Raw genomic sequence first — 21,603 nt, 5'->3', positions numbered from 1 at the left:
TGTGATTTACTGTCTCTGAAAAAACCTGCCAGAGGGTCAGCTATAGGTCAGTTCTGACTCTATGGTACAAAACACAACACAACATCTTTAACATGCTATTTTTATTTACAAACTTCCTCATATTGATTAAGCAACAGAAGTGCTGAGTGGGGAATTCTAGCTTTTAGTAATTATGTTGTATGTTGTTGTTGATTGCTGTTGACTTGAGCACAACTAATAGCGACCCTATGAACAAAAGGCCTGAAGCCTTTCTATACCTGTCATCATTTATCAAAGTTCATAGTTTCCAGAGGCATGTTGTTTAGGATGTGGATGCCACTACTGCTTCCAAATTAGTCATTATGAAACATGTTATATTAATACACAATCCAAAACTAGAAGAGAATTGTTATAATATGCATTGTGACTTTATTTTTCACACTCTCAGAATTATTTCATTGCTCATTTAAGCAATTAAAGGCTTATCCATATCATTTTTCAACAGAATCCTTTTTATTCCACCTGGAATGTATAAAACTAGTATGAGCTACTTGCAAGATACCGAAGATTTGTTTTTTGGAAAGAGTTCTGGAAGTTCTTCGAATTTATGCATGAACAGCAAAATTCTATAAAATACAGCTTGTTATTATCATTACAAGTAATACATTAGTAAAATGAAAGGACCTCGGATGGTGTGGTCTGTAGGAAGTTGCGCTGCTGATCTAAAGACTTTTCTGGTAGTTTGAAACCACTAGTCACTTCTGGAGAGAAAGATGGCCAATCAAAAACATCCTCAGAAACTCTAATGGTCAGCTATGAGTTGGCTCAGACTGGGCAGCCATGATAAGATAAAAACGCCATGAGTTTCTTTTTTCCATGCTTCCCTTCCCCCATCATGACATGGTAGATTTCCAATGTTATTAGCTAAATAAATATAAGGAAAATGGCTTTTTATTTCTTCTACAAAATTACCTAACTAAACAAAATGAGCAACATATGAATACATGTTTTCTTAATATTTCTAAATTAAGGCTCAGCTTTGAGTTGTGTTAATTTTGAGTACAAATAAAGTACCTCCTTGGTTTATACTTTTATAGATGAAATACTTAGAGCATGTCGCCAAACCCAGGCAAAAACTGTGTAAGGACTTTGCTATGCAAAGGTAATGAATGGAAAATGTGAAGGACAAAATGAGAAAAAGAAAGGTTATATTTATGCTTCTAATATATTAAAGTTGACTGGTTATGACATCGATGGCCAATTAGAAAATTCTTAGTGTTTAATCTTCTATTTCCCATTAATTGGTATTGGTAGCATTTTATACACACACACACACACACACACACACACACACACACACTCTTTTGCTTTGCTGTGGTACCTGAAAAAAATAGAAAGCCATTGGAAACATAAACATAATTTTGACAAGTTATTCAAGTGTAGAAAAATAGAGTATGAGAATGAATGCATTCAAAATACAAGCAGCATAGTGATCTAATACAATGATTGTGGAGACTGGAAGACTCAAGCCTATTATAGCATCTGAACTAGGGTTGCCAGATGAAATAAAGGATATTATGAATGAGTTGCAGATAAACAAAATACATCAATTAGCAGAGCTATGTACTAAATGAAACATTATTAATATTTAAATAAAGTGACAGAAATGAAAAGTAGGTGGTATGTTGGAATTAGAGATCACAGGTAAAGATAATGCTTAACATCTCAGCTTCCTTCAAGTGGCCCAGTGCAGATCTTTCACATAAGTTAATGAAATAGATGATTTTCCACTTTCCTGAAGGCATTTCACTTGCAAGGGCAAACAATGAATTTTTTTTCTTTTTGAAAGGCTGAGTGACTACAAAATAGTGGTAAAGTGGTTCAGGAATTTAAGTCACCAGACATAATACCATTATTCTGCATGCAGAAAGTTCAAGGTTCACCTCTATGCAGTCATTGCTGAGTGATGATCAGGGTTTCTCTCTACCTCACATCTTTCTTCCCTGTGACCTGAGACTTTCTGGGTCAATTTCCACTGAAGAGCTCAAAGGTGGTTGTTTTTTTTTGTAGGCCAGTCACTGTGCATGCTCAGAGGTGAGTTTCGACCTCGCGGTAGTCGCTGGAAGGCTCTGGACGTTTAGACAGACTGATAAAAAAAATCGGAATTGAAACGTTGTGTCACTCTGTGGGATGAAATTCCTTGATCAAGCAGGGCGCCCATCTCAAATGCAGGGAAGCGCCCTAAGTTTCCACTGAGTTTACTCATGTCCCCCCCAACAAGGGCATAGGATCTGTCCTTGGGCTGCGATCGCAGACTAGGGTGGGGCAGTTACAGGCGACGGACACCAGGGCAGGTCGGGGCCAGGACACTAGGGCGTTGTCTCGGAACCTATAATAATGGACACCCGTCTCACCCACCCAACAGCAGGACAGACAGGTCCTAGCTGAAGTTACAGCCCAGAACCTCACGACCTCCGACTCAGCTGGGGGGAGGGGCGTCCCCATCGGAGCGTAACCGTCGCCCCGCCCCCAGTCAATTCCCGCGCCGGCAGCGAGGGGGTGGGGGGGGGCTCGAGGCGGGAGAATCTTGTGTTTCTCGCCTCTGTCCCGTTGCCCAAAGGAGGCGGAGGGGCTGGTGGGGTAGAGGAGTGCGGCTGCAGCGTGGGGAGGCATGTGCTGGGGACGCGGGCGCAAATCGCTCTGCTTGGGTCCCAAACGAACATTGGTTACCTTCGCCGACCAAACACAGACGCCCAGCTCCGCCCGCGTTCCGCCCGTGCTGGCTTCGAGCCGCGCATGCGCCGGGCGCGACCGGCTCCGCCCCTCGCGGGACTGGCGGCGGCCTGCGCGTGAGGCTGGTGGTGGCGCCACCGCAGAGCCGTCCCGTAGCTGGTGGGGCCGAGCGTTCTCCGGGGAAGGCACAGGGACGGCCTCCCGGCCTGCTGCGGCTGAGGAAGATGGTGTTCGAGTCTGTGGTCGTGGACGTGTTGAACCGGTTCTTGGGGGACTATGTGGTGAACCTGGACACGTCCCAGCTCTCTCTGGGCATCTGGGGAGGTAACGAGAGCGCCGCCGCCCCGCAGGCTCATGTCCCTTCTGCCCGCTTGTTGCCCAAGGCCGGCTTTGGGGCTCCAGGCCCCCCTCACTGGGCGCTGCCACCTGCCACTCGTCATTTGGGGCTCAGGTTACATAAAGCGGACGGCGGGGTGCGGGTCTCCGCCGGGGAGTTTTCGTTTCCTGGCGGGTGCGGGATGAACCTCTCTTCCTGAGCCAAGCGGCGGGTTCCGTGGATCGTGAGTTCAAATCCCCGCGAGGCCCCCTCCCGACCCGCGTGGTCCGATTTCAGCTGCCGGGCGAGGGGACGCCCGTGGGAGGGTTTCATCATGGTCGTTCCCCGGGTTGTGACGCGACCCTAGGGAGTCGCCGCTGCCTCCACGTGAAGGCGACGCGCGGTGACAGACGCCCTCCTTCCGGCCCCGCCTGGCTTCGGGCTGAGCCGGTGGTTTTCCACGTGCCGGGCACTTGGGGCTGCACTACCCGTACCCCGGCGCACTCAGGGCTGCACCACCTCCTCCCCGGCTAACCCCGGGCATTTGGGGCTCCACTACCCGGACCCGGGAGACTTGGGACTGCTCCACCCGGACCCAGGGCTGTCTTGACGCCTCCTCTGACCGATCGCCCCCAGAGCGAAACTCCCCGGCTGCGGCTGCGGCGTTCATGTGACGGGTGGTGTAGGTTTTATTTCACAGCCCGCACTTGGAACCTGCCTCCTTAATGAGACTTTAGGATTTTGTGAGTTTGAGCGAATTTCTGAATTAAAAAGATGGACCGTGCAGTTGACTCAGTGACTGGAGAAATGGGATTGTTTTCAGACTCGATGAGACTGTCTCAGGACAAGGCAGGGCTCAGAGCTTGTATTCATAGGGACAGCACATAACAACAAGAACAACTACTGTGCAGAAACTCATCAGCCCAAGTCAGGCCGAATGTACACTCACTCGCATGGCTAAAAGGGACTTTTTATTTTGTGTGTACTGTTTTCTTTACAGTCCAATTTAGTGCTTTGACCAGTTTCTATATTTTTATTTTAGACACCCATTAGATTGCTTTATAAAACAAATATCTCGTGCCAGTAAAAGTTCGGGTTTTTTTTGTGTGTGTGTAATATGCTGTCGTTTTGAAAAAGCAACTTTTCTTGACGTTGCACTTTATTCTACATGTCTTGATTTTCCTGATTTATGAAATGGCTTATATAGGTAATTTATTTTATTCGTGAAAACCTCGTGTGACGACTGAACTAAGAAAACTAAAGATGTTACATACCAGAAATTTGCTTATTTAATATGTGCTACTTCCCTTTTGCATAGAAGACGTAATAAAAGTTGTTTCCACCAAGCTCAAAAGAAGATCTTAAAAACGGGTGAAACAGGCTTTGATCCATAATGGAAATGCCCTTCTGAATTGAAGATGAGCTTATGTAGAAAGTGATTTGCGAATTTACTTAAAACTTACATTTATTGAAATTTACTCTTGTGTCTAGACAAGTAGGAAGAATCATATGCTCACTGTCAGAAATCACCGAAAAATTCCATCGTTCCTTAAAATTCCCCCTGCTGTCTTTTTGTAATGTGCAGCTTACCCTACAGATTTTTTTTTTTTTTGCAGTCGCTGATCACTATTGCTCCAGTTTTTTTACTTTTCCAGAAAGCAAAACCTGAAATTAAGCCCACTGCCCAACCTGTATCATAGTGACCCTGTTGTTGTAACATGCTGTTGAGTTGCCTGTGACTCATAGAGACCTTATGTACAGTATCAGAACCCTGCCCTATCCTGAGTTAATCTCTCAGACCTAATCCCTTTTCTCTAGTCATTTTATCAGTCCATCTCATCAGGGCTTCATCTCCTATACTGCCCATCCACCCTTCCAAACATCTTTCTCCAAGGACTGCTTCCTCTTGGCCCCGTGCCTAAAGTATGTGAGACAGAGCTTCAGAATCCTAGCCTCCAGGGAGAAGACTCTGTAGAACATCGAAGAACAGCCTGTAAGATTTCCAAGCCTGTGACTCTTTATGGAAGCCAACTGCTTCATCTTCCTTCTTACTTATGGTTCAAGCCACTGACTTTGATTAGCAGCCAAATACCTTAACTACAGTACTGGGTGTTTTAACTCAAAACTCAACTGCTAGCATGATAGGAGTTAATTCATAACTGACTCTTCATTAGGTTTTCAGAGTCTAAAACTCTTGGGAAGAGTTTACCAGTCTTTTCCGCCCAAAGCAGCTAATGAATTCGAGCCTTTAGTTTTCCTAGGCTCCTTCGCATGCCCTCTAAATGGAATTAGGTGAATGGTGCCTTTTGGATCTGTTTTTTTTTCACACATTTTCCACTTAACCTCTTTCATAAAATGCATTTGAGAGTGACTTCTGTGTGGAATTGAGAGTGTGTGTGTATGATCATAAACATATACACCAAACCAGTTAGCAGAAGCCTATATTCCATGTTGATTACATTTTTCATGTACTGCAGCCATTGTTGCTGTGTACAAACACATACATGCACACATGCATATTTAAGGAACTCTGGCAGCATAGGCAGTAGGTAATTTTATTGCTACTCAGAGATTCCAGAGGAGAAAGATAAGTCTTGGATAATCAGTGGAGGGTCAGAGATGAGTTGGTCCCACCTCAATGATAATGAGAGAGAGATGTGTACACGCATACATGTATACATACATATATACATACATGTACCCATATCTTTTTGTATAACATTTTAATTATCCATTCATCAGATGAACGTATTCATTGTTTCCAACATTTGGCTATTGTGAAAAGTGCAATTAACCTTCGTGTACAGATTACCCTTTGCATTCCCAGTGTTGCTTCTTCTAAGTGTGTACCTAGGATTGGGAATACTGAGTCATGTGGTAATTCTGTGTGCAAGTTTGTGAGAGATTGCAAAAGTGTTTTGTTTTTTTTTTTAAATTGATGCCTTTTATTTTTTTTTATTTTTGTGTGCGTGTACCGTCAAATCAGATCTGACTGGTACAGGAGGAGATTGTCTCTCCTTCCCCGGCAGAGCATCTGGTGGATTCGAACCGTGCACCTCTGGGATTGTAGTTGCAGTTCCTTGCCACTAGGCCACCAGAGCTCCCCTGCAAAAGTGTTTTTTGATAGTGACCATGCTGTTCGAAATTGCCACCAATAGTGGTTGAAATTTCTGTACAACCCTGCCAGTGCTTGTTTGCCCCCTCCCTTGAATCACTGCTATTCCTAGGGTGAGGCACTATCTCATTTATCTCCTCCCTAATGGCTAGTGCAAAGGAGCTCTGGCTATGTAATGTGTAACCAGATATGAAAGGGAGGTTCAAAACCACTAGCAGTTCCTCTGGAGAAAGATGGACGGTTTACTCCTGTAAAAATTAGCAGCTCCGGAAATTTGACAGAATTGCTGTGAATCAGAACTGGCTCCACAGCAGTAAAAGTGTGTGTGTCTGTGTCTCTGTGTTTGTGTATGGTGTGTGTGTGTCTCTGTGTATTTGTATTTGGAATGAGCCCTGGTGGCACAGCAGTGGATTAATTAAGCATTAGATTAGTTACTCAGCAAATCCACCAGTTCTTAGGGAGAAAGGCAGGCAGTCAGCTCTTATAAGAATTGACAGCTTTGGAAACTCTTTAGAAGAGTAGTTCTCCTCTGTCCCATTTGGTCATTTTGTCAGAATTAACTGTTGACAGCAGTGACTAGTGATACGGAATCTTTTTATGCTGCTTGACCATTTGAATTTCTTCTTTGGGGAAAACTTTTGCTAATTTTTTGATAGAGGTTTTTTTTTTTTTTAATTTTGTATGCGTGTACCATCAAATCAGATCTGACTGGTACAGGAGGATCTTGTGCCTCCTTCTCCGGCAGAGCGTCTGGTGGATTCGAACCGTGTTCCTCTGGGATTGCAGTGCAGCTTCTTGCCACTAGGCCACCAGAGCTCCCCCTTGATAGAGTTTTTAAGTGGTAGAAGTTTATATATTTCCTGTGCTTTTGAGTCATCTATAGAAATTTTTCTGTTCACCAGTTGAAGAACATTCTAGTTTTTGATGAAAATGAGTAAAACTGTTATAAATATTTGTGTGGACATAAAATTTTACTTCTCTTAGGTACATGCTTAAGACTGGAATTGCTGGATTATATGGAAAGTGAATACCCAACTTTGTAAGAAACTGACAGGCTACTTTTCAGACAGCTTATTCTTTGGCTGTACCACCACCATTAACTGCAGTTCTGCTGCTTTGCATCCTTGTCAACACTTGGTAGTGTCATTAAAATTTTTTTTAAAAAAATTGATCTAATAAGTATGTCATCACCGTATCACAGGCTATTGATTCTTCCTCCAATCCTGATGCTACACTCCTTTTTGTAGAGTCTGTCTTCACGAATTATTTGCTTAGCATAGATAGAATAGGTATGGAGAAAACATACAACCCTGATGCATACCCTTTCTGACCTTAAACCATATAGTGCTCCCTTGCTCTGTTTGCACAACTGCTTCTTGGTCTAGGTACAGGTTCCATGTGAACACAGTTAAATATCCTGGGATTTCCATTCTTGTCAAAGCGAGACATAATTTGTTATGATCCATGCAGTCAGATGCCTTAGTGGCATACACTTCCTAAATAGCATGCTTCTGGAAATTCTATAAACTTTGGTAAATGACGATATTTATAGAAAGGCTTCAGGTCTTTTGTTCGTAGGGTTGCTATGAGTAGTGCTCGACTCAGCAGCAGTCAACAACAGTCAGTAAAACACAAATGTACATTCTTTTCATATTCTGTTTTCAGCCAAGATCCATCTGACATCAGCTGTGATTTCCCTGGTGCTGCGGCCTTTTCTATAACCACCTTGTACTTTTTGTAGTTTCCTGTCATTGTACTGTTCCAGCTGCTTTTGGTTGATCTTCAACAATATTTTGCTTGCATGAAATATTAATGATATTTGATACTTTCCACATTCTTTTGGATCACCTTTCTTAAGAATAAGGACAAATATGGACCCCTTCCAGTCAGTTGGCCAGGTAGCTGTCCTCCCAGATTTGCTGGCATATATTGGTGACCACATTCAGGGCTGCATCTGCATTGAACATGCCAATTGGTATTCCCTCGATTTCTTGGACCTTATTTTTTTTGCCAGTGCTTGCTGAAAGTGAGGAAGATATCAAAGACTTGCTGGGGAAGATCACGTACTATAATAGCCTTTGATATGGATTGCATCTCAACGTGAAGAAGACAAAGATCCTCACTACAGACCCAGCAGTCAACATTGTGATAGAGAAAAGATTGAAGCTGTCAATGATGCCATCTTGCTAGGATCAGCAATCAACACCCTTGGTATCATAGGACATCAGGAGACATACTGCATTGGGCAAGTCTGCTATCAGGAACTTCCCAAAAATGCTGAAGAGCAGTGATATCAATTTGAAGACTCAGGTGCACCTGATTCTCATTCATTTGCTGTGCATTAGAGAGCTGAACAGTGAGGAAGGATGACAGAAGAATTGATGACTTGGAGTTGTGGTGCTGGAAGAAGAGTACTGAATGTCCCATGGACTGCCAAAAGAACAGATATGTCTGGGAAAGGGTGTGTTCAGAGTGCTTCTTGGAGGCAAGGATGACAAAGCTTCATCTTTCATACTTTTGGCTTGGAGCTAGGCTAGCCTGTTCTTTGGAAAAGGCCTTAATGCTTGGAAAGATGGAGTGTCAGTGAAGTAGTGGAAGACCCCCAATGAGATGAGTTTGACACCCTGACTTTAAATGGGCTCAGGTGTCTGAGAGATGAAGATGGCACAGGATAGGGCAGGTTTCAAGTTGGCTGTTCATAGAGTTGCTATAAGTTGTACTCAACAGCACTTAACAACAAGAAGTATATAGGGAGCTCTTGTGACCTAGTAGTAAGAAATTAATTGTGCAGCCACTGCAAAGGCAAATAATTCAAATCTGCCAGTGGTTCTTTGAGGGAGAGATGAGCAATATCCCTTGTGATTTACTGTCTCTGAAAACCCACTAGAAGGTTAGCTGTAGGTTGGTTCTGACTTGACAGGTACGTAACAACAGCAACAATAATGATAAAAAACATTGTGCTTTAAATATGCATTTCTTTAATAACTAATGATGTTGAGCATCTTTTCATATTCTTTTTGATGTTTATATGTTTTTCTGGTGAGTGTCCAGCTCTTTTACACGTTTTAAAAGGAGTGTTTCCCCCATTCTTTTACTGAGATAAAAGTTCACATTAAACTCAACTTTTTGAAAGACAAAATTAAGTGCTTTTTAGTGTATTCCCAAGTGTGTACAACCATCTCTATTAATTCCAAAACATTTTGACAACTCCAGGAAAAAATCTTATTAAGAAATCCATTAACGGTCTTTTTTCTTTTCTTTCTGCCCAGCCCAATCCTTGACAACAGTTACACAGATAGATTTTCTGTATCTGTGGATTTTCATATTCTGAACATTTTATTGATTGGGTTGATTATTCATTATTTGGCCTTTTATTTCTGGCCTTCTCTCTCTCAGCATAGTGTTTTTAAACTTCATGTTGTAGCCTCCATCAGAACTGCATACACTTTATGACTGAATAATAGTCCATTTCCTTTTTTTGGGGGCGGGGGTAGATTCATCAGCTGTTAGACATTTTAGTTTCCAATTTTTCAGTCTTATCAATAATGCCATTATGAACATTCATTTATAAGTTTTGTTTATATTTCTCTTGAGAATATAGCTATGTCATTTACTCTGTGCTCAACTTTTTGATGAGCCACAAGCTATTTTCACATGTGTTCTCATTGTTGAGTGGAGAAGATTATTATTTTATATACAAATCCTTTCTCAAATATTTTGAAAATATTTTCTCCCAGTTCTTAGTCAACTGAGCAAAGCAAAAGTTTAAATTTTAATTACAAAAATATAGCTTATATTATACTTGCCAGTGAAATATATTCACTTCAACAACTCAGTCTTATTGTTATGTGCCCCTGAGTTGCTTGAGACTCATAGCTTCTCCATGTACAATAACCCTGAGACCTGCTCTGTCCTGTGCCAACTTGACTGTCTGTGACACACTTACCCTCATTACCCCAGTAACTGAATCAGTCCATCTCATTGATGGTCTTCCTCTCTTTTGCTGTCCTTCCACCTTCCCAAGCATGATGTCCTTCTCAAAGGACTGATCCCTTTTTGCAACATGCCCGAAGTATGTCATATGAAGCCTCAGAATTCTTGCCTCCATGGAACAGTCTGGATTTACCCTCTCCAGGACAAACCTGTTTGTTCTCCTGGCAGACCATGGTATATTCAATACTCTTTTCCAGCACTATATCTCAAAGGCATCAGTTCTCATTCTGTCATCCCTAATCATTGTCCAGCTTTCTTTTTTTTTTTAATAATTTTTTTTTCTGTTTTTATTTTATTATTTTGTGCATGTACCATCAAATTGGATCTGACTGGTACAGGAAGAGATTGCCCCTCCTTCTCCATCAGAGCATCTGGCGGATTTGAACCACATACCTCTGGGATTGTAGTGCAGCTTCTTGCCATTAGGCCACCAGAGCTTCCTTGTCCAGCTTTCTGAAACATAGCAAGCAATTGCGAAGATTACGCGGCTTGGATCAGGCTCACTTTCGTCTCCAGACTGACATCATTGCTCTTCAGTACTCTGTAGAGGTCCCTACAGCTGACTTTCCCAGTGCAATTAGTCTTTTGATTTCCTGACTGCTGGTACAAAGAGTATTGATTGTGGAGCCAAGCAAACTAAAGCTGTTAACAATCTCAGTCTCTTCATTATCTTGTTCTGATGCTGCCAGTTGGCCCAGTGGTGAGGATATATTGAGCTTCAATCCATGTTTTAGGCTGCAGTCCTTTACCTTCTGCAGCAAGCACTTAATTTCCTCAGTTTCAGCAAGCAGGGTTATTGATGAGTCTTCCTCCAATTCCTCCACATTCCTCCTCATAGAGCTGAGCCTTCTGGAAGATCTGTTCTGCATGGTAGTAGGACTCATCCCTGTGTATACCCTTCCTGATTTTGAACCATGCAGTGTTCCCTTTCCCTGTTCTGACAACTGCCTCCTGGTCCAAGTATAGGTTTCATATAAGCACAATCAAGCGTTCTAAGATTCCCTTCTCAGAATCAGCCACAGTTTGTTGTGATCCGCACAGTCATGCCTTTGCATAGTCAAATACAGACATTCAATTCCTCTGGTACTGACAGCTTTCAGCGAAGATCCACTTAAGATTAGCTGTAATATTCCTAGTTACTACTGCCTCTTCTAAAACCAGCCTGCACATCTAGCCATTCTCTGTTGATGTACTGCCTCAGTCTTTTTTTGTTAATTTTTAGCAGAATCTTGCTTGCATATGATATTAATGATATTGTTTGATAATTTCTACATGCTTTTGTGTCATCTTTCTTTAAAATGGGAACAAATATAGATCTCTTCCAGTCAGTTGGCCAGGTGATTGTCTTCCAGATTTCTTGGCACAACTTGGTGAGCACATCTAGGGCAGCATCTGTTTGTTAAAACATGTCAGTTGGTATGCCATCAATTCCTGGGGCCTTGTTTTTTTCCAGTTCCTTAAGTGCAGCTTGAATTTCCTTCATCACCATAGGCTCTTGCTCATATGTTGTTTCAAGAAATTCTTCTGTGTCCGCCAATTCCTTTTGGTACAGTGACTCTGTATACTCCTTCCATCCTTTTTTCTTTTTTTAAAAATACTAGTTTAGAGATCCAAGATGGCGGCGGAGGCAGAGACAGTATGGTGAGCTGCGGAAGCAGCAAACCACTTAAAGCAGGGCCATTATGGCCTTCCACAGACTTCAGCTTATTGATAATTGAACACTTAAACAGTTGATGACTGGCCCTCAGTGAAGATGAGCCTCAACAACAGGAATTCAAGGATTCCCAAGGAAAAATGGGTGAGTCTCATGGCTCCCAACCCCCCTCCCCCACAGAGCCCGCAACTTGCCGAACAGCCGCTGTAGGTCCATGAGGCTTCCACAGCCTGAACGAATGGATTCCCTCACCCAGGATGGATGCTGGGCACCAGACCTCCTCAAGACTGGTACAGTGAAGCCACCACACTGCCACAAGGTGGACTTGGTCTGGAGAGAATTCTTGGAGCCAGGATGGCGGCTGTGGGGAAAGCGGGCACCCGCTGGCCACCCGCACAAGAGGGGCCGCACACCCACCAAGTGCCCTTGTGGCGGGGTGGGGAGGCGCGCCCCCAATGGCTGCCCATGCTGGGGTGGGCGCGCGCCTCCTGCAGGCCTCCTGCGCTGTGGGGGGGGGGGTGCACCCCACTGGCCGCCTGCGTAGGAGGTGGGGGATGGCATGCATGCCTGCCATCTGCAGGTTTGGGTTTCCTTGAACAGACCAAAGAAGACGATTACCTATGCATTGGAAAGGCCAAAGAAGACGATTACCTATGCATTGGAAAGGCCAAAGAGGACGATTACCTTTGCATTGGACAGGCCAAAGAGGACAGTTACCTATGCAATGGATTGCTGAAAGTCACTGTGAGTCTGATGACCTTAACGGTGGCAGTGAGTCTGATGACCTTAACGGTGGCAGCATGCACAAGAGGACTGTCATCCTAAATGCACCACATATTTTGTTCTGTTGAATGCTTCTGCCAAAAGATGGTTAGACCTGGGGGGAGTCTGTTCACAATTCTCAGGTTCCCTTTATCATATATAAAGGGAGAGGGCAGTGACACCTACTTCAAAATATAGTATGACCACTTATGGGGGGTAAAAGTGGCAGTGCTGGAATTGAAGACACTAACCCTGACCACAGAGTCCTCAGTCAGGCGACGGGACCAGACTGGGATAGGGGCAATTGGAGGGGGAGTATACCAGCCAGCTCCTGGGGGGTGTTGCCCTGCTCAGGATGGGCTGCCCTCGGCCCCCGGCTCGGGGTGAGCCGTCGTGACCCTCTGCCCGGGGCAGGCTGCCCTCGGCCCCTGGCTTGGGGCAAGCCGTTTTGGCCCTCAGGGTGAGCTCCTCAGTCCTCAGATTGTGCCATCTGACCCATGGGTGGGGAAGGGAAAAAAAAAAAAGAATGCCTAGGGTATCCAGAGAATGTTGCCTAGGCCACCTTCTGCCATCCTCCCCCCAGTAAACCTGAAAGCAGCACCCTCAAAGCCCTTCTATTTTGTTCTCTCTAGGTTTGCTCCCTTTCCTATAGGTAACCTTAATACTGAGTTTTACTCCAGAATTGACCCTGAACCCAGTGCCAGTGACAAAAAGGAAATACAACTGACAGTTAAGGAAGCAAAGGAGGATGGAGCCTCTGGGTTCAACCAGCCATCCCCACTGGACCCACCTGGGAAAACACTTTGCAGTCCAGCGGGGAGCAAATGACAGGAAAACATCTTCTAACAGAGCAAGAAGGCAAGCAGCTTTAACCCAAGACCACCAGTAAGGTGATAAAGCGTCCTCCCTTCCCCCCTTTACATCTATGCCCCTGTTCAGCATGAAGAAGCCAGAGAGTTGGCATCCGCTTCCCAAATCAATAAGACAGTTGATTTAATTACCATTGGAAAATGCTTGTCCTTCGTCTGTAGCATCTGGTCCCCACTGGACCCTCATCATTTCCTTCACCTGCTCCCCCCACCGACCAAACTGTGCAGCTCTTCAACTGCATCCTGGCCCATCCTCAGGATTCTGCCCCCAACCCTCACCTCCTTGTACCCCCAATATGTTTTTCCCAATAAAAGAGAAAAAAAACCAAGAAAACACAACAGTGTTTCCTTGCTCTGTTTTGAAGACTGCTAGGAAGTCCACATAAAGGTTTCATATGAGCACAATCAAGTGTTCTGGGATTTCCTTTCTTAAGTTTAGGCACACTTTGTTGTGATTCACATAGTCAAATACTTTTGCATAGTTAGTGAAACACACAGACAGACATTTCTCTGTTACTCTTTGCTTTCCGCCAAAATCCATCTGACTGGTGATAAAGTTAAGTTCCATGACCTCTTCTAAGCTCTGCTTGTATTTTTGATAGTTCTTCTGTCAGTATACTCTTCCATTTGGTTTTGGATAATTTTGAGCAAGATTTTAGTGATATTAGTGATACTGTTCAATTATTTTCATGCTCTGTTAGATTACCTTTTTTGGAATGGGAATAAATATGGATCTTTTCCAGTTACGTGGCCAGGTACTTGTCCACCAGACTTCTTGACACAGCCTGTTGAGCATGTCCAGGACAACCAAAATATATCAATTGGTATTCCATCAATTCCTGGGGCCTTGTTTTTTGCTAGTTACTTCGGAGCAGCTTGAACTTCCTCCTTGATTTCCATTGCCTTGGGAAGACAAAGCAAAGTATTATAATGAAAAGTGCAAAGAACTGGAGTTGGGCCAAACTCTCTTGACATTTAAGTTGAAGGAACTGAAAAAAACAAATCTAAGCCTCGTTTTGCAATACTTAAGGATGCTATGGACAGAATAGTGAATAATCCAGGAATTATTAAAAAAAATGGAGTACATAGGGTCACTGTACCAAAAAGAACTGGCTGACACAGAAGAGTTTCATGGAACAACACTTGATCAAGAGGGTAGGATTACTCATTCTTTATTGCCGTTGAATTGGAACTGGAACCAACTCGTAGCTCACCGTCGCCCCATTGGGTTTCCAGTGTTGTAAATCTTTGGAAACAGAATGTTTGTCCTCTGCCTGTGGAGCTGAGGTGGATTTGAACTGCCAGACGGGCACAGCATTTGAGCACATTAATAAGCACGGCTCCCTACAGAAACTCCCCAGAGTTCCTGAGTAACTTCTAGTAATAAGACATTCTTTTAGGTTATTTTCTTTATCTAAAACACAATATATTAAGGAGCTCTGATGGTGTTAGTGTATAGCATCTTGCACTTCTGACCAAAGGATGGCAGTTTGAATACACCAGCTGTGAGGAAGAAAGATAACAGTTTCTGCCTGTCAAGATTTACAGCCTTAGAAACCCAATGGAAAGTCACTGTGGGTCCAAAGTTATAGTGAATTTGGTTTAAAACAATATGTTAAATTTTCAGTAATTTTATATAAATGATGGTATCTTAAACACTATTCTGTAACTTGATTTATTAAATATGTCAGTCTTTCCTATGTCAATACACTTGGAAATTTTGTTACATTGATACATTGTAATATTTTCATGCTATATTTAATCAGTCCCCTATTAATATTTCAGTTATCATACATATGTATAATTTTATGGATTATCTCATATTTTTAGAGATTATTTTACAGAATATCCTTTATGTATGTTTCTTATTTTTTTCTTAGTTTTTATAAATTAAAAAATAGCACTTTGGATAAGCACTTGAACATGCAACCCTACTGATACCAGGCTCCTTCTACTACTACAGTGATTCTCTAGAAAAACTTTGCTGCTGGTTAAGTATATTTTTTTAATGTACTTACTATATTAAGTATATAATACTTCTACTTATAATAAAAGTTTATATATACTTTTAAATATATTTGTAGTTCTTTACCTTTTTTCTAAGGAAGCTCTAATGGCCTAGTGGCAAGAAGCTGTGTTGCAATCCCAAAGACATGTGGTTCAAGGTCACTGGCTGCTCCACTGTGTAATTTACTGCCTTTGAAAACCCACTGGAGGGTCAGCTATTGGTCATTTCTGACTCTGGTATACAACAACAACAAACAACTGTTCTTTAATAACTAGTTAGGGATTCAAGTAGTCATTTTTCATACATTTCCTACGAAAGTCAGGCTAAATCAGAATGGGCAGTGGATACTTTTACATGGATTTTTGAACCATCCTGCAATGATTAGAAAGCATTAACGTGGAACTGAATTCCACATTTTTGTTAGAATTTCAAAGATTCAGATGTAGTAGTGATGGTGGCTTGTCTGATAGTTATTCTTTGTAGCACACAGTACCTGTACTTTATGTTGTTGGTAGGTGTCTTCAAGTTGACTATGACTAAAATCAATGAACAACATATCTGAACCTTCATATGCACTATCTTTGTAATCTCTGATGTGCCCATTGTTTCAGTTACTATGTCAGTCCATTTTGTTGCCGGTCTTCCTCTCTTTTGCTGACCCTCTGCCTTTTCTAGTATGATGTCTTTTCCAAGGATGGGCCACTCCTGACATCATGCCCAAAGTATGGGGGAGAATCCTTGTTGTACTTTCTCCAACACAGATTAGTTGTTTTTTTGGCAGTCCATCACCAGTACCACAATTCAAAGGCTTTGATTTCCTGTGCCCCCCTCCCCCCAATTCTTCGTTATTTTTTCCCCATCATTCATGGCTTGGATTGGTCACACCTACTAAGTTACTCTTTACCACTTTGGAGAAGTGCTTGACAGCAGATTTTCTCAGTGTAACACATCTTTGGATTTTTTTCTTCTTCCTCCCCTTCTTACCCAAGCCCATCTTTTTATTTCTTGACTGCTGATTCCATGGATATTGATAGCAGAATCAAGCAAAATGAAGTTGTTGACAGCTTCAGTCTTTTCTCCTGTCTATCATGATGTCCTTTCTATCACTTGCTGTACAGAGGTAACTCGTGGTTGTTGTAAAGTTGGCCACTTAACTGTCTTCTTTCTGATTTCTTGACCTAGACTAGTGAATATATCCAGGGCTACATCTATTTGAAACATGCCAGTTAGTATCCCATCAATCCTAGGGTCTTATTTTTTCCAACACCTTTAGTGCAGTTTTAACGTCTTCCTTCGTTACTGTTGGATTTTGATCATATACTTGTTGTTGTGTGTACCACTGAGTCAGAGCTGACCTATAGCTGACGCTCCAGTGGGTTTGCAGTAATCGCATGGGAGGAGATTGCCCGTGTTTCCCCTGTGGAACATCTGGGATTCGAAGAGTGCTCCTTCAGGATTGCAGTGCAGAGTCTTACATTAGGCTACCATGCTACTTCCTGAAATGGTTCAGTGTCAACCAGTTCTTTTTGATACAGTGGCCCTATGTATTCCTTCCATATTCTTTTGATTCTTCTACATCATTCAAGATTTTGCCCATAGTTTTCCAACTCAAGGCTTAGGTTCTTCATTTCTTTCAATTTGAGATGTGCTGAGAGTGTGCTTCCCTTTTGGTTTTCTATCTCCAGTTCTGTGCACATTTTGTTATTTGGTCTTCTCATGCTATCCTTTGAAATATTCTGTTCACCTGTTTTATTTTAGGATTTCTTCCCTTTCTTTGCCCATCTCTTTTCTAGTGCAAATTTCAGAGTCTCTTCTCTGAAACACAACCATTTTGTTCTTTTCTTTCTTTCCTCCCTTTGTAATGACCTTTTGCTTCTTTTGTGGGTAATGTCATCTCACAACTCATCTGTCCTTTGGTCATTTTGTATTCAGTGCACCAAGTCTGTTCTTGAGATGGCTTTTAAATTCCCTTGATATAGACTTAAGGTCATATTTTGGTTATCATGGACTTGTTTTAGTTTTCTTCAACTTTGGTTTGATATTCTATTTGTGTCATTGATGATCTGGTCCACAGTCAAACCCTGCTTTATCAACTCTTTCCATAGATGTAATCAGTTTAATTATTTTATTGCCTATCAGATGACATCATTGCCATATAGGATTTAAAAAAATATTTTTATTGAATAACTCATTCTTTATATAAAATTCTATCATTTTCTCTTGAGCCTGATTTCTATCAATAAGCCGTATTTTCCAAAGACCAGTTCATCTTTTTTCCCCAGCTTTTGCATTCCAGTCACCAGTTATTATCAGCTTATAATTTATGTTGTTAAGTGCTGTAAAGAATGAATCATAATGGCCCTGTGAAAACAGTGTCCTATCCTACACCATCTTTACCATCCCCGACACACTTGAGCCTATTGTTGTATCAATCTGTCTTGTTTAAGGGTGTTCTCTCTTTCTCCATGTCCACCTTTCCAATCATGAAGTCACTCTCAAGGAATAACCTCACCTAACAACATGCCCAAAGTGTGTGAGATGAAGAAGCTTTGCTCTCCTTACTTCTGTGAAACACTCTGATTGCATCCTCTCCAAGCATATATGTTTGATTTTTGGCAGTCCATGAGATATTCAACACTCTTCCCTGACACCGCAACTCAAAGGTATAAATAATTTTGCCATCCTTATCATTGTCCAGCTCTCAGACGCATAGCAGATGATTGGAAACATGGTGCCTTGAATCAGGTGCACCTGTTTTTTAAACTGATGTCATTACTCACTAGAAATTTGGAGAGGTTCCTCATAGCAGATTTTCCCAATGTTGTACATATTTGTTGTGGATCCAAGCAACATGAAAGCATTGACAATTTTAATCTTTTTTTTCATCTAGCATAGTGTTGCCTGTTGAGTATGAATGGTCAGGATTTTAGTTTTCTTCATGTTGAGATGTAATCCATATTGAAGGTTACAGTCCTTCATCCTCTGCAGCAAAGGTCTCAAGTCCTCTTTGTTTTTAACAAGCAAAATTTTGTGAATCATCTGTATAATGCTGGTTGTTGATGAGTCCTCTTTCAATCCTGATGACATGTTCTTCTTAAGAAAGTCCAACTTCTTGAATGATTTGCCCAATATACAGATCAGATAGATATGGAGAAAGGATACAGCCTTGATGCACATCTTTCCAGTTTTAAACTATGCATGGTTTCCTTGATCTGTTTGAAAAACAGCTACTTGGTCCACATTTTGTATAAGCGTAATTATGTGTTCTGGAAGTCTCATTCTTCTCAGTGTTAACCAAAGTTTGCTATGATCTACACAGTCAAATGCTTTGTATAATCTATAAGACACAAAAATAGACATTCTTGTGGTATTTTGTGCCTTCAGCCAGGTTCCATTTGACAGTAGCAATGACATCCATGGTGCAATGGCCTCTTCTAAACCCAGCCTGAATCTAGAATTTCTGTCAGTGTACCATTGTAGCCATTTTTGGATGCTCTTCAGCAGTACTTTAATTTGACGTGATAATGATATTGTTTGATAATTTCCAAATTCTGTTGGGTCACCTTCTTGGGAATGGCAGCAAATATGGAGCTCTTCCAGTCATTTAGCCAGGTGGCGGTCTTTTTCGTTTTCTTGGCACAAACTGGTAAGCATGTCCAGGACTACATCTGTTACTTGAAACGTGTCAATTGGTATTCCCTCAATTCTTGAGACCTTATTTTTTTTTTCCTAGTGCCTTCAGTGCAGTTGGAATTTCTTCCCTTATCACCATTGACTCTTGATCATGTGACACTTCTGAAATATTTCACTGTGAACCAATTCTTTTGTGTGTGTGTTATTAAAAAAAGGAATTTATTTATTGAGGGCAATAGGATACAAACAATATAAAAATAAAAAACTTATGTGGCATCTCACTGGCTTTTCTTACGCTACTTGTCAAATGGGGGTTGGATTTTATTTGTGCATATTCAAAGGGCCCCAGTCTGCTTATGCACGAAATCCTTGAACGGGGAATTTGGGGGGCAGATTCCTTAAGCAACTCTGGGATAACTCTGGACAGGATGGGCGTGTTTCCGTCAATGCTGCCTACATCTACTTCCGTCCCTTCTGCTGCATATATACTACAAAGTAGTTGCATGCAGTGGTGAGGCCAGCAGTCAGAGAAAAGAAGCTCTGGAAGCCCACTTTGCCGTCTCTGCACTGGTCCAAGTCCTTCATTATTTTGTCCACAGCCTTTTTGGTCTTTTTGGTTTTCCAAAAACCCAGGGAACTCATTCTCCATGAGCACTTTCAGGTCGTCCTTGGTTAGGTGGCCTTTATCTCCAGCAAATTTGTGAAATGTGAACATCATCGTCTCTATGGCATGTTCCATCTGAGATGGCATTTTGGCGAGGTCTTTGCGGGGCCGGGTGCAGACAGTCGGGGAGTAGGACACAGTCTCCAAGAGAGTGGGATGCTGGGCAGTCGAACCAATTCTTTTTTTATACAGTGATTATATATTCCTTCTATCATCTTCTGCTGCTGCTGCTTGGCTCATTCAAGACTCATTCATGAAACTCATTAAAAATGCTTGTTTCCCTGTAGCATATCTCAGTATTGCAACTTGTGTCTTAAATTTGTTTTTAGTTCTTTCGACTTGAGAAATACTGAGTTTTTCCTTTTATTCTTCCAACTCCAGCGCTTTGCACATTCCATTATAATTGCTTTGTTTTCTTGAACTGCCTTTTCAAATCTTCTGTTCACCTCTTTTACCTCCCCATCTCTTCCCCTTGTTTTGGCTTCTTGGTGTTCTAGTGCAATTTTCATTGTCCTGTCTGACATCTGTTTTGGTCTTTTCTTTCTTCTCGGTCTTTGTAACAAGCTTTTGCTCTCTTCATGGATGATTTAGGTCTTTGATATCATCGCACAGCTCATCTGGTCTTCAGTCATTGGTGTTCAATGCCTCAGACATATTCTTGAGATGATTGTTAAATTCAGGTGCGATAGACCCTAAGTAACACTTTGGTTCCTATAGCCTTCATTTCCTTCAACATAAATTTGGACTTGTACATGGGTAATTGATTGTTCCATAGTCAGCACATGTCCTGACTGCTGGTGTTATTAGCTTCTCCAATGATTCTTTCCACAGATGTAGCCAATAGAATAGGTGCTGGTTGTATTACTTAAAAAAGGCATTTGTTAGGAATAAATCCTTGAGTTCACAAAATTAAACCATTTGGTCAGGCCTCATTTGTGTCCCCAAGTTCATAATTCCCAACCATCGTTCCTTTTGCTTTGTTTCCATCTTTTCATTCCAGTCACCAAATTATTAATGCGTGTTAAGTTTGGTCAGTTTCAGGCTGCAAAAGTTGGAAGAATTCTTCAATTTCCTCATCTTTGGCTTTAGTTGTTGGTGTGGAATTTTGAATCAATCACAGTTGTATTTAGTCTTCCTTTCCCTCCTCCCCCAACTCTTTACTTTTCTCCAAAATTATAATACTGGGAAAGATTTTGGGATTTTGTTGTTACTGTGTTGCTGTTCTGCCTGACATATTACATTGGAAGCTGTTTGCTTTCTAACTCACCTGTATGTTTTGTCTTTGGGAACCCAATTTGTTAGTTTTCTCTCTAAACAGGGTCCTGTATTTTGTAGCCACTTCAGTAGTACACACACACTCTATTCCCCTGTTTATCACTTACTGTACAAAAGGATGATGCAGTCAAGTTACAGTTACTGATTCCTGTGATAGAAATGCTTGGAGGAGCCTAATGAGAGTCCTGTAGTCAGTGATAAACACAGAATCATAATTCCTAACACCCTGTTTTACCTTCATATTTTATGATATTTTAATAGAATTTTAAAGTTGAAAGGGAACCTTTTATTCTGAAAAGGGTTTAAACATACACAGTGGTACAGAATTTTACTGTTAATATCCTTATATCTATCTCTATCTGAAAATTATCCAGAAACGTTTGGAACAATATGTCAGCAGAGAACTGCTAGATGTGCAGGCTGGATTTAGAAGAGGTCGTGGTACTAGCGATATTATTGTTAATGTTAGATGGATCTTGGCAGAAAGCAGAGAATACCAGAAGAATGTCTGTCTGTGCTTCATTGACTATGCAAAGGCTTTTGACTGTGTGGATCACAACAAGCTATGGCTGACTGAGAAGAATGGGAGTCCCAGAACATTT

The 21,603-nt window shown here is 41.8% G+C and overlaps 1 protein-coding gene and 1 pseudogene across 1 annotated transcript in view; one reads left to right on the top strand and one right to left on the bottom strand.

The window, feature by feature from the left end:
* The first annotated feature begins 2,936 nt into the window (after positions 1-2,936).
* Positions 2,937-21,603, top strand: part of VPS13A (vacuolar protein sorting 13 homolog A (S. cerevisiae)) — a 289,570-nt gene continuing 270,903 nt past the window's right edge. Inside the window, 1 exon segment of the mRNA XM_006891989.1 lies at positions 2,937-3,036. Coding sequence (XP_006892051.1) covers positions 2,937-3,036 — 100 coding nt within the window.
* Positions 19,522-19,813, bottom strand: LOC102872591 (annotated as a pseudogene).

Source organism: Elephantulus edwardii, unplaced genomic scaffold (assembly GCF_000299155.1).
Source record: "Elephantulus edwardii isolate Elephantulus edwardi_28Jun2011 unplaced genomic scaffold, EleEdw1.0 scaffold00108, whole genome shotgun sequence".
NCBI classification, from domain to species: domain Eukaryota; kingdom Metazoa; phylum Chordata; class Mammalia; order Macroscelidea; family Macroscelididae; genus Elephantulus; species Elephantulus edwardii.
The sequence above is the reverse complement of the archived record's forward strand: the minus strand, read 5'-3'. Positions and strand labels throughout refer to the sequence as shown.